The sequence below is a fragment of the Oncorhynchus mykiss genome, chromosome 28, assembly GCF_013265735.2.
Source record: "Oncorhynchus mykiss isolate Arlee chromosome 28, USDA_OmykA_1.1, whole genome shotgun sequence".
NCBI classification, from domain to species: Eukaryota; Metazoa; Chordata; class Actinopteri; order Salmoniformes; family Salmonidae; genus Oncorhynchus; species Oncorhynchus mykiss.
The window spans coordinates 16,449,851-16,463,452 of record NC_048592.1 but is presented as its reverse complement, the minus strand read 5'-3'; the positions used below and the strand labels follow the sequence as shown (position 1 = coordinate 16,463,452).

General features: G+C 42.1%; 1 protein-coding gene across 1 annotated transcript in view; it reads right to left on the bottom strand.

Annotated features, from left to right (window-relative positions):
- Window positions 1-5,241, bottom strand: part of LOC110508639 (cadherin-2) — an 83,368-nt gene extending 78,127 nt beyond the window's left edge. Inside the window, exons 1-2 of the mRNA XM_036965888.1 lie at window positions 4,963-5,241; window positions 2,584-2,695 (exon numbers count right to left, since the gene is read on the bottom strand). Coding sequence (XP_036821783.1) covers window positions 2,584-2,695; window positions 4,963-5,019 — 169 coding nt within the window. The 5' untranslated portion in view covers window positions 5,020-5,241. The remainder of the gene's footprint in view (window positions 1-2,583; window positions 2,696-4,962) is intronic.
- Between the last annotated feature and the right edge of the window lie 8,361 nt (window positions 5,242-13,602).

The following is a 13,602-nucleotide window of genomic DNA, read 5'->3' as shown; positions in this document are numbered from 1 at the left end:
CGTAATGAAATGCACAGGAGGCAGGCATTCTCACAGAAAGACCAAAATAGAAAGGTGTCATGGCATTAGGTGCCACACCACACCTCATGTGGCTAGGAGCTTCTTGAAAATCCTCTGTTTCCCAGCTTCCTGGTAAAAACAATATTCACAAGCAGCATGGTGAAAGTGGAGTTAGAAAACATGAGGGGGGCTTAACACTCCCTCCACACCATGGAAGCTTTGTCTTTCAAAACATGCCACAGGAGACTTTCGTTAGCGACTGGCGCATTCATTAGCATCATCCCACACCACTGAGCTACTGAGCCCCATGCAGCCCCAGCTCCAGGCCAGCACATTACAATGACACAGAAGTGCTGTGTCTCTCTCCCTGTCAGGGAATCTCTCTCGCCATAGAGGTTGGAGGGCTGGGAGGAGGGCTAAGATAGAGGAGAGAGGAGGAGGTGAGGGAGGGTAAATAGAGAGGAGAGGAGAGAAGAAGGTGAGGGAAGGGATGAAGGGTGGCTGACAAATGGGAACCCGATTACCTCTGGTCACGGCCCATCCACAAACCAACTGAGAGGCAAAACTATCACTTGGAGGATCAAACTGGAGGTTGGGCTGTGTAAAAGCTATTTCTTTCTTTTCCATCCACCCCTCTTTTACTCGCTCTCTCTTTCTCTGTCTCTTTCTCCCTTCCCCTTCTCCCTCCTTTTCCCTCTCTCTTTTTTTTTTTATCTCTCTCTTCTCCCTCATTCCTACTCGCCCCCCTCCATCTTTCTGACCCACAACCTCGGCTGACTGTGACTTCTAGGCACACACTGTGAAATCCAACGCCACTGGAGCTGTTTTCTGGTTCAGATGACCTCAAGGCCCCAAGCCCTTGGATAGCACGTTGGTGGTATATTCCTGTTTTATTGTCTGTCTCAGCACTGTTCAGAGGTGCTATTGGTGGCTGTCACTATAGCAATTGTGTTTGTTTGTGTGGCAGCATTTTCACTTTGGGACTGATTCGTCGCAAATAATACTTTAATTGGTCATATTTTCTATTATACATTGTAATTACAGTTTCCATTGCATTATAATGATTGGGAAAAAAATAAACATGACAAACCATTTCCTTGTTTTCCTTGTTTTTCTGAATGATATGTTTTAGAAGTTATATGAAACAGACACAAATGAAACCGATAAAAGGCTGGTCGGATCGAGCAAGTCATGATGCTATTCCAATGTTGGATTTCCAACAGAACAGTTGACGTTCAAAACACAACACTGATACTTAAAGCTGTGTCACAAGGAAATGACAGCCATGGAGTGGGGTTGGGACTATAAAACAGCATGGCCACTGAAACACTTATTTCCTTGAATGTATTTTTCTACCAAGTCCTTGCAAGGTTTATGCATTTTCTTGAAGCTCTGTTTAAAGGGTAACATGACAGAAATAATAACCACATACTTCTTTACTCGCATAATAATTATTGCCTAAAGCAGCAAATAGCACACATGATATAAAAGCTTGGACCATTTGATCCGCATGCCACTTGGGTTAGCATATGTGTAAAAAGGAAATTGGAGAAAATACAGAAACATAGAAACAAGACATAGAAGGTGTGCTGAGGCACAAGCAACATGTCTATTACATGACTGTGCTATGCAAAGTGCATCCAATGTTTTCACTTTTAGAATTACAACTACCACGGTTCCATTTCAAAACGAAGAAAGAAGTTTGATTTTTCATTTCCTATTCAGAATGAGACTTTCTGCGACTTATGCAAGCATATAGTGGTCAGAGCGTTGGACTAGTAACCAAAAGGTTGCAAGATCGAATCCCCGAGACGACAAGGTAAAAATCTGTCGTTCTGCCACTGAACAAGGCAGTTAACCCACTGTTCCTAGGCAGTCATTGTAAATAAGAATTTGTTCTTAACTGGCTTGCCTAGTTAAATAAAGGTGAAATTAAAATAAATAAATATGCATTTTTCATAAAGGCGACTGTATAAAGTTATCTAATTTCCAAATGGTTTAACATTTTTCTAATTCTTTCAATTGCCTTTAAAAACTATTTTTAAAGGCAAATAAAGTCGAGTCACATCACAGGAACAGATTGCCCCAGTGATAATGCATTGGAATTTCAGCAACACTGCGGTAATATTATTTTTTGTTGTTGAATTGTGCTCTGTTCTTCAAAAAAGGCCTGTGTAAGCAAAAGACTAGAAGCAGGGCTAAATTGATTCAGACTGAGATTTCATTGGCTTACAAGCCAAACAACATGGGCTTCTGGGCCCATATAACAGCAACGCTAATTGTTGAAATACGTTTAATGCTTGTTGTCACCCTCCCACCGCACTCAACATCATACACGTGTTGAGCGAAACAACAGTAAATCAAATCAAATTGTATTTGTCACATACACATGGTTAGCATATGTTATTACGAGTGTAGCGAAAGGCTTGTGCTTCTAGTTCCGACAGTGCAGCAGTATCTATATATAGACATGGGCAGGCGCAGACACACGCACATAAAAACACTGAAGCACATGTGAACAAACATACTATAAACAGCCAGCGAAGAGCAACATAGAAAGAATCTACCCAATTCAGCGCTTACCATTGAAAAGGGGCTGTCCCTTCTCTGCACTCTCTGGCACCACGGCAACATACACATCTTCAGAGAACCCCGGCCGGCACAGAGGAAGGGTGCCTCTGCCCTCAGTTGCGATCTGCAGGGAAAGGACCGGGGGGTGGGAGGGGAGAGAATGAGTCAGAGTCACAATCCCCCCCCCCCCCCTCCAAAATGCACTTCTCTGACTACCCCCCGAAAAGACTTGGTCACATTCTGAACCCTCCACCACAGTTCTACAAAGCATCTGTTGTTTTTATAGCGGGGACTGCAATTAGGATAATGAGGCCAAAGGGTTAAGCATTAGCCAAGGAGCATGGCTAGGTAAGAACAGGCCCCATTTGTCTCTGTGAGGAGAGAGAGGGAGGCCCAAGCCCAGGCAATGGTTGAACGCTGGTTGGCCCCCTTATAATACTCTGCTCTGGTTTAACAAGATGCTTTAAAATTCAGGAACGGTGAAACTAGGCTACAAATCCTAACACTCCTACTAAACAGTATGGGTGAACGTCTCTGTGTGTGAATTCCTGTGTCTACTCAAACACTACATCATCTGTTCCTTTTTCTCCTCCCCCTGCCTCACTCTATCTCAGATTTAAAAACAGTCATGTTGTTTCGGATACATTATATTTCTGTCATTGTTAGAATAATAAAGGATCACCTGCCAAATGATTTATCTCCACCTTCTTTCCAAAAAGAAACAAACATTCATTGACACAAATTCAATTGAACACAAATTGGATTTTTAGATAGATATAGAGTTTGACACTTATCTCATCAAGTGTGAGTGGGTCTAGTCTATAACAAAATAACACACGGAAATCACATTTATAAAACATTTCAAATAAACATAGCCAAAAAAGAACAAGTCGGCCTAAGCCATTCAGGGTTGAGTTTAAATAGATTCCCTGATTGTGTACAAGCATGTTCAAATCCGATCATACATATTGGGTGGGCACCAGTCGACCCCATCTTCCCAAATACACTTAATCCTATTTCTTTAGAAAGACCGGACCTGAAAATAATGTGAAAGGAGAAGAGTTCAGCAGAAAAAAAAGCATTGTGTGTATCAGTGCCACTTGCCATTAATCAGCGGAATTTGACTGGAATATGCTGGGGCAGGAGGGGGAGGTGTAGGGCTGCCTTTCTCTCACTACATTACCAGGCAGAGCACACCACGATGCATATAACAGCATTGTTCACACACTAGTTCTTCTAAAATGATATCTCGTTTTGGGGAAAACATACATAGGCCTATATATATATATTATTAGACTGTTTCTCATATTAGAGCTGAATCATTTTACTATTTTGACCATTAAAAGAAAAAGTTCCTTAATTATAATGTTATAACTCAAATAAGTAATTTAGGACTAAATTAGTAATTAAAACGAATAATTGTGAAGAAACCAGAATATGCAGAATTAGCTATAAAATATGATAAATAGCATAGAAAACTGGATTAGGCTACGTTAATACTTTAAATTCTGCCTAGGCACAATAAGCAGCTGACTTGAAGGCGATTTGTGGGTCGGAAATCAAACATTAACTCAGCATTGTTCCAGGCAGAGTTTGTGGATTCCACTAACCTAGTGAAACTCTAGATACGATAAGTGCACCGGTGTGTGTAGCTGTTGTTTGCACTGATAGCCTATTTGCAAGACGGAATGGGCCATTGCCTCGAGCCTCATTCCGTGTCCGTTAGGAATAAATAATGGTAGGTTTTTGTAACCCCGCGGTCCGGGGAAATGATTCAAGTAGCTGGCCTGCATCAATAGACGTTAACTTTGTAACCATATAATGTTTTCTCGTGAAAATGTTACAAATGTATCCAACAAACATGCATGTATAGGCTATCATCATCTAAGCAAGTTTTTTTTTGAAATACTTAAGAAACAATGTATTGCTTGATCACCATATGGACGGAATACCCTAATAGATAATACTATGTTTAATATATAATGTGGTTTAGATTTATTTGAATTAATTTACTCTTGATACATTGAAGCCAACAAAATCATATTTTGAAAAAGGGTAGCTTTTTAAATGGCAAATCATCCCATCCTTCAAATAGACCCTAGCGGTGTCGGCTAAAATAACCCAGGGTTGATCTTCATGCAATATCAATCTACTACATATTGTCATTATTTGTTGACGCGTCACATATGCAAGTTCCCTATACTGCATTATATCTAGCAACCATGCAAAACATGCCTATGTAGCCTTTTTTCATAGTGGAGAGGCGAGCCATAATGGACAGGCGGGCACGTTACCCGACAGATCACAGCAGAAGCATCGTCACTGAAAACAAGCACTAGTCCTAGAACTGTCCTGTTCCAACTCAACAAAACCGTTCCGCAGACACATTACCTGCAAAGCGGCCAAGAGCGTGAGGAGAAGCAGTCCTCTGCCCTCGTAAAAGTACATGGGTATGCCGGTTGTAATGTATTTCCCCTTGCAATCCGTGATAAATATCCGTAGGCTATGTCTGCTGCAGTATGGATGTAGTGGTGAAATCAAACGTTCCCTGCTTACAACAAAGGTGGCAGCGGCAGCAGCATGTAGCCTAGCAGCCTCCCCTATCCACTCCGTGCTCCGATCTGAGATCACCTCCTGGTACTGAGGCTGCTACTCCCTCCCTTGCATGCAGTCCCTCCAACAGAACAGGAAAGACGCTGTCGCTGTGCCAGGACAGGGTCTCTCATTGTCTCTCCCTACTGGTCAATTCGCCAATTTCACTAAACACATTTTGGCTCCTTGAGACTCGCTCCTTCCACTCGATACTCCTCCTTTCTAAAAAATAAAAATGGAATATCTGCGATTGCTATTCTTTTAATAATTCTAATGAATGATATGTACCCATTGATTCATGAAGAATATAACTTTTAAATAACTCACGAGCTTGGTTTAACTGTTGAACCCCATTATAACCCCCCCAAAAAGCTTGGTTTACTCCATTGTATGTAAACAATGTTATTGTAAACAAACACTATATCGACTCAAAAGATGGTTAAAAATATAATTTTGATATCATTGATGGTCAGCGCTTGTATCCATGTCGATTAGTTTGATTATTGTTACATTTCTCAAGCCCCATTCCTGAGCTTTTTAGCTGTTGTTTCAACTGCTGATTGGCCCTTTAAAGGTCCGGCACCATCATTCTCCCAAGCAAAACATTTTAAGATGGGACTGACAGACACAGTCACCCTGTTTCCAGCTCTTAGCCAATGTGCAACTATCTAGTAATATTACCAACAGCCAAAAATAACTATAGGACATTAGAATGGCAGTCACTTACCAGACATTCAAGCAGAAATTCTACTTCCCTTATCTGGATCCTTTGTTTGAACTTCCCTAAGGGAGCTCTATTCATCTCAGTGGCTGCACCAACACACCAATGCTGGAGAAGAGGAAGAATAAATGGGGCCCTAGTCAGACTCAGGCATGCATACCATCCACCACTTCTGAGTATATTGCTCGTTAACGTTCTGTCCCTGGACAATAAAGTAGACAAGCTTAGGGTGAGGATCTCCTTCCAGAGAGACATCAGGGATACTCTGTTTTACAGAATCATGGATCTCTCCGGATATATTGTCCCCGTCAATTGAGCCCGCGGGGTTCTCCATCCATGGAGCAGACAAGAAGAACTTTCGGGGGTAAAAAAAAGCAGATGGGTTTGTTTCATGACTAACAACTCATGGTGTGATTGTGGTAACGTACAGGAACTCAAGTCCTTTGTTCTCCCAATCTGGAGTACCTCACTGACCGAAGTTATCTTCACTGCCGTGTATATTCCCCTGCAAGTCGAACCCCAGATGGCTCTCAAGGAACTACAATGAACTATGTGCAAATTGGAAACCCCATATCCTGGGGCCGCATTTATTGTAGATGGTGTGAGCGGACCAAGTAATTGGGCGTCACTCTAAAGCGGAAAGTTGGAATAAACGAGTCAGAAGTAGGTTTTCTTAATTGAACACAGTTTTCTATTGAGGACATTTGGTCAACACAAACACTCCAACATAATCAATGAAAATCTCCCAAGGACAAAACATACATCTTCTCCAGATCAAACAGGAACACAATACGATTATCTTTAAACTAAAACAAATCTCACGGGATTGTCACCGCCTTAGTGGTTCTTCATGGATAGCTCCTCTGTCTCGGTGGCCATCTTCCACAGATAGTTTTTTCCCCCTTGTCTGCTGGTTCCCTACTTTCTCTTATAGGGGAAGGACAATATGTCATTAGTACCGTCAGCTGTGCTTAATTGCCTCTGGTTACCTTGTCTCCCATGCCTTGTTGGGCTACTATCCGTGAGCTCAGCCTGCCCTCTGGTGGTCCTTCCACATACCTTCCCCCTCAGGACCGAACCGGAGGGTCGGGCGCCAGACGCACCGACTTGGTCGTGTCGGGACAGCGCGTCTGCCATCCCGTTCCTCGATCTGGCCCTGTGGATGACATAGAAAGAGAACGGTTGTGAAGAGAAAAACCATCTGGCTATTCTGTTGTTATTGTTTCTCTTACCAGCCATCCACGTGAGGGGCGCATGGTCAGTAACTAATGCAAACCTCCGACCCAGTAGGTAGTACCAGAGATAATCTAGGGCCTACTTAATGGCTAAGGCCTCTTTCTCTACGGTAGCATATCTCTGTTCCCGATCGCTGAGCTTCCTACTTATTAAGAGAATCGGCTTCTCTGCTTCGCCTTTACCCTGAGCTAGCTAGTACGGCCCGAGCCCGTATCCGAGGCGTTGACCTGCACAATGAACTCTTGTGAGAAGTCCGGAGCCTGTAGGACTGGATCAGAACACAGGCCATCTTTTAACAATTGAAAGGCCTCTTCCGTCTCGTCTTTCCACTACCTGGTTTGGCAAGTTTTTCTTGATGAGGTTTGTGAGGGGGCTGGCAATGGTTGCATATCCCGGGATAAAACAGCGATAATATCCCGTTATCCCTAAGAAGGACCGAACATCCCGCTTGGTCCAGGGTCGAGGCCAGTCCCGAATTGCCCTGGTCTTCTCTGCCTGTGGGCGTATTTTCCCATTCCCCACGGTGTACCCCAGGTATTCCTCTTCGGACAGGCCTAGGCAGCATTTATTTGGATTGGCCGTCAACCCTGTGGCTTCCAAACTCACGAGCACCGCCCGTAATCGCAGGAGGTGACTATCCCAGTCCTCGCTGTGGATGACCACATCGTCTATGTACGCCACTGCATACTCTTGATGGGGCCGTAGAATGGCATCCATGAGGTGTTGGAAAGTTGCAGCGGCACCATGCAGTCCGAAGAGCATCCTCACATACTGGAAAAGCTCCTCTGGTGTGGCGAAGGCATTCTTTGGGTGCTCCTCCGGAGCCACAATGGATATATTACTCGTGAAATGTTCAGTCCCTGGTCAATAAAGTAGACAAGCTCAGGGCGAGGATCTCCTTCCAGAGAGACATCGGGGACAGTAACATACTCTGTTTCACTGAATAATGGCTCTCTCCGGATGCATTGTCCCCCAGTCCATACAGCCAGCTGGGTTCTCAGTATATCGCGCAGACAGGAATAAAGAACTCTCCGGGAAGAAGAAAGCTGCAGGTATATGATTAACTACTAATGGTGTGATTATGATAACGTACAGGAACTCAAGTTATTTTGTTAAACCGACCTAGAATAGGTGCCTCTTCAACCTCAGGAGGCTGAAGAAGTTCAGCTTGGCCCCTAAAACCTTCACACACCTCTACAGATGCACCATTAAGAGCATCCTGTCAGGCTGTATCACCGCCGGGTACGGAAATTGCACAGTTCGCAACTGCAGAGCTCTCCAGAGGGTGGAGGGGTCATCTACATAATCGGGGGCACATTGCCTGCCCTTCAGTACAGCTACAGCACCCGGTGTCACAGGAAGGCCAATAAGATCATCAAGTACCTCAGTCACCCGAGCCATGGCCTGCTCACCTTACTACCATCTAGAAGGAGGAGATAGTACAGGTGCATCAGAGTTGGGACCAAGAGACTGATAAACAGCTTCTATCTTCAGGCCATCAGACTGTTAAACAGTCACTACTAGCCAGTCTCTGCCCAGTACCCTGCCCTGAACCCTAGTCAATATTACTATCCGGCTACCTCCCAGTACTCTACCCTGCAACTTATCCAACTTTCAACTGGTTTCATCCAAATATCATACAATTAGATGAAAAACATGATCTTCACTGTTCGGGACTTTTAAAAGTATTTTATTTCCACCCTCCTGCTCTACTCTCTATGCCTGAAAATCTTATGAGTAGCTAAACTGGGAGATTTAAAGACATGCCCTTAATCTTGCATTATTTTTTATATTATGTAGAAATTATGATATTGATCTTTATCCAAATGAAAGACACCCACATGTAATATTACTACAGGTTACCATGGAGTACTACAGTACTTACTATATAATTTATTTACAAATATATATATTTTTGTAATTTCTTAGGAAACATTTTTGTAGGTTTTTTATTTATACCTTTTTATTTTCTAGTTTTTTGGGGGGTGGGGGGGTAGATCAGCTTTAATATTACAGATAGCTTGTGGTTTCCATGAATTTAATTGTCTGCATCATTTCCAGTCCCCCATATCTATTAAAAAATATGTATTTTCCTTCATTATTATCCCCTAACCCTACCACACCTCCCCTAATTGGAGTAAACCGATGGACAACAGCCCTTTAGGCTTCTAATTCAAGCTTATACATAACACAGTTGAAGTCGGAAGTTTACATAAACCTTAGCCAAATACATTTAAACTCAGTTTCTCACAATTCCTGACATTTAATCCTAGTAAACATTCCCTGTTTTAGGTCAGTTAGGATCACCACTTTATTATAAGAATGTAAAAAGTCAGAATAAGAGTAGAGAGAATGATTGATTTATTTCAGCTTCATCACATTCCCAGTGGGTCAGAAGTTTACATACACTAAATTAGTATTTGGTAGTGTTGCCTTTAAATAGTTGAACTTGGATCAAACTTTTCTGGAAGCCTTCCACAAGCTTCCCACAAGTTGAGTGAATTTTGGCCCATTCCTCCTGACAGAACTGGTGTAACTGAGTCAGGTTTGTAGGCCTCCTTGCTTGCACACGCTTTTTCAGTTCTGCCCACAAACTCCAATAATGTGATTTTGCTGTCCTTAAGCCATTTTGGAAGTCTGCTTGGGGTCCTTGTCCATTTGGAAGACCCATTTGCGACCAAGTATTAACTTCCTGACTGATGTCTTGAGATGTTGCTTCAATATATCCACATAATTGTCCTGCCTCATGATGCCATCTATTTTGTGTAGTGCACCAGTCCCTCCTGCAGCAAAGCACCCCCACAACATGATGCTGTCATCCCCGTGCTTCACGGTTGGGATGGTGTTCTTCGGCTTGCAAGCATCCCCCCTTTTCCTCCAAACATAAATGGTCATTATTGCCAAACAGTTCTATTTTTGTTTAATCAGACCAGAGGACATTTCTCCCAAAAATAAAATCTTTATCCCCATGTGCAGTTGCAAACCGTAGTCTGACTTTTTTATGGTGGTTTTGGAGCAGTGGCTTCTCCCTTGCTGAGCGGCCTTTCAGGTTATGTCGATATAGGACTCGTTTTACTGTGGATATGGATACTTTTGTACCTATTTCCTCCTGCATCTTCACACGGTCCTTTGCTGTTGTTCTGGGATTTATTTGCACTTTTCTCACCAAAGTACGTTAATCTCTAGGAGACAGAAGGCATCTCCTTCCTGGTATGACGGCTGCATGGTCCTATGGTGTTTATGCTTGCGTCCTATTGTTTGTACACATGAATTGGTACCTTCAGGCGTTTGAAAATTGCTCCCAAGGATGAACCAGACTTGTGGAGGTCTACCATTTTTTTCTGAGGTCTTGGCTGATTTCTTTTGATTTTCCAATGATGTTAAGCAAAGAGGCACTGAGTTTGAAGGTAGGCCTTGAAATACATCCACAGGTACACCTCCAATTGACACAAGTTATGTCAATTAGCCTATCAGAAGATATCAGAAGCTATCAGATTTGTCAAAACTGTTTAAAGGCACAGTCAACTTAGTGTATGTAAACTTCTGTCCCACTGGAATTGTGATACAGTGAATTATAAGTGAAATAATCTGCCTATAGACAAATGTTAGAAAAATAACTTGTGTCATGCACAAAGTAACCGACTTGCCAAAACTATAGTTTGTTAACAAGAAATTTGTGGAGTAGTTGAAAAACGAGTTTTAATGACTCCAACGTAAGTGTATGTAAACTTCTGACTTCAACTGTATATACAATTTACGGACACAGTACATTTGTACAATAGTCATCTTTTGTTTGTTTTTAGTCCCATCCTTCAGCTATACTCAATCCCTCTCATCTATCTCTGAAGACCTTTCTGTTTAGATTTATACTTGCCATGTCTTTTTCAACTGTGCTCTTTCACAACTGTGCTCTTTCTGAACCTATATACATTTTGCAGACAGTATATTTTACATTTAGTTATCTTACTCTTTTTATTTACATGGAATTAAACAATTACAACAAACATATTTTAAATCAATTCAATGTACTCCACAGTATTGGAGAAACTTAAATGTAAAATTGATTAGAAATTTCAACTAAAGGATTTTCCTAAGGAAGCAAATGGAACCGTGGAATGCCTTACATTGTTTACTGTGTAACTGCCTACACTGGGTTAGAGATCAAGTTGAATGACCTGTTGATCATTCGCCTTGCATTTTGTACAAATTGCTTCAGTTTATGTAATCTAATCTAATCGAGAGTGGGATCAAAATGTTCCATCTCTTTGATTAAGGCTGTTGCAGTTATCTTCTGTCGGGGGGGAGATGAGGAGGAGAGGGGTGAGGGGAGGTGAGGGGGGAGGAAAGGAGGAATCCAATTATGACTCAGAGCATTCAATCAAGCCATATCACGTTTCTGATTTCATAAAGCCACTTTGTACCTATGAGAACTGTGTATGTAGCATATTTCTACTGTGGGCTGTACTTTTATGAAAATACATTTAATACTAATAAATAATATAAAACTGCATGCAGTCTAAAGTGTAATATTATTATCAATATGCTGTTCTGATTCAGAATTGGAATCTGCTCCAATTCTGAGACTTGGATGTGTAGATTAGGTAGGGCCAGAAGAGGAGGTGAGTTGTATCCTACAGATGGAGACTAGAGAAGGTGGGTATCTATTGTTCTTAGACCTGTGTTATGTAGAGGTGTCTGGGTAAAGAGAAATAGCACTGCTTTCAGGCCAGCTGTAAGGTTGCTGTATGAGGCATGTGGCCCATGCTGCTGACACTGCTGTTGACTCCTGTAAGTGCAGGTGTCTGGTGACTTGGGGCCGGGGGAGGCTGGTGGGGGCTGGTGGCCTGGGGGGAAGCCCTTGACTCCAGGCCCATTTCTCCACGGTGGCCTTGATCGCTCAGAGGGAGAAAAAATGGCAGAGGTCAGCAGCACCTTTATAACACTTACACACCTCTGCATTTTTTCATGCTGACTATATGTTTGTTGATACAGAGACTAGGAACTGTACGTAGTAGTAGTATGTAGTTTCCCCATGTGTGCTTGTTCTATGATGTTTCTGTCGGTGTAGGTTGACATTTTATTGAATACAAATTATAATGAGTCATGAATGAGTGCCTCCTTAGGTAATTAACGAACCTCTTCCCCAGGCTAATTGCTACGGTAAAGTGGTCGAGACTAGTAAAAACAGACAACCGCTTTGAACAGATAGCTATCATAACACCCCTTTCCTGCAGTCAAATGACCAAAACTGCTCTCTAGTGGCCTCGTGGGTGGAATTTTATTAATATTTTTCATAATTTAATAATTAATAAACATTATTTCTAAAAACTTGTAGAAAATCTGGTGTTTCTATGTCAAATGGTTTTGTTCTATTTCAGCCTTTTGGGATATATAAAGTGTAATATTGAGATGCAAACTCAAAATTGAATACATTTCAACTCTATATCTGACATGGTACAGGTGTCTTCTTTTTTAAAGCTCATAACAGAATACTTTTGTTTCAAAGTAGATTTGTTTAAGATTACTAAGATACACTGTGTGACCCTGATTTAGCTCACTGCAGTAAAAACGCTTTTGATTAATGGTGTTCCGATAGCCCACCTCTTCAACAGAATGCCAGTCCTTTTGACAGAAAGCACACATTTTTTTGACCCCTCTCTAACTTTGGCTAAATAGCTCATTAGCCAATGGCATTCCCTGACGTGTCAAAGGTCGCCCTATAACAAATGAGTCAGCTGAGAGGAACATCGAAGCATTCAAAGCAGCTATCAATTCCAATCAAGCTTCATTGTTATGGATTCAATAGAGCCCTCTTAGGACCACAGTAACACTGTGATTATTTGTTTCTGCTGCCAAATCGGCTCTTTCAATCTTTTATGCCATTTGAACAATAGGGCCAAATAGAGTTGTGCTGTATAGTCTGTCTGTTCTGTCTTAGTGGTGGGATATTGTGGTTTTCAAATGTTTTCACCGCTATCACTGTACCCAATCTCTGTCCTAAAGCATACAGTGGCGGTCGGTGGCATTTAAGATTAGGGAGGACATATTGTGAGGTTGCTAGACCTAGACTACAAATGAAATGTATAACATAGGTGCACAGGTCGAGATACAAATTGGAGTAATCAAGGTGACAGTGACACATTCAATACTGTATTGCATACTCTTGCCTGCATCTAGCTGATCCGGGGATTAATCATTAGTCCAAACAGTTGCAAAACATTCAGTTTTGCAACTAAAACAAGAGTTTCTATTGGACTTATTCAGGTAGGTCCCTTCGTTCCATTTGCTTCAGTTTCAGAAACGTTTTGCAACAGAATCGGAGTCATGAAAACACCCCTGATCACCCGCACACACAGGTCAATTTCATGGCAGCCATATACAGCGTCATCACTTTGCTCGTTGTATAACTCTTTCCCGCCTCCACGGGCTCTCATTCCTAAAACTGAAATCTTACCATGGCTTGGAAGAGTCACAGTGTTGGA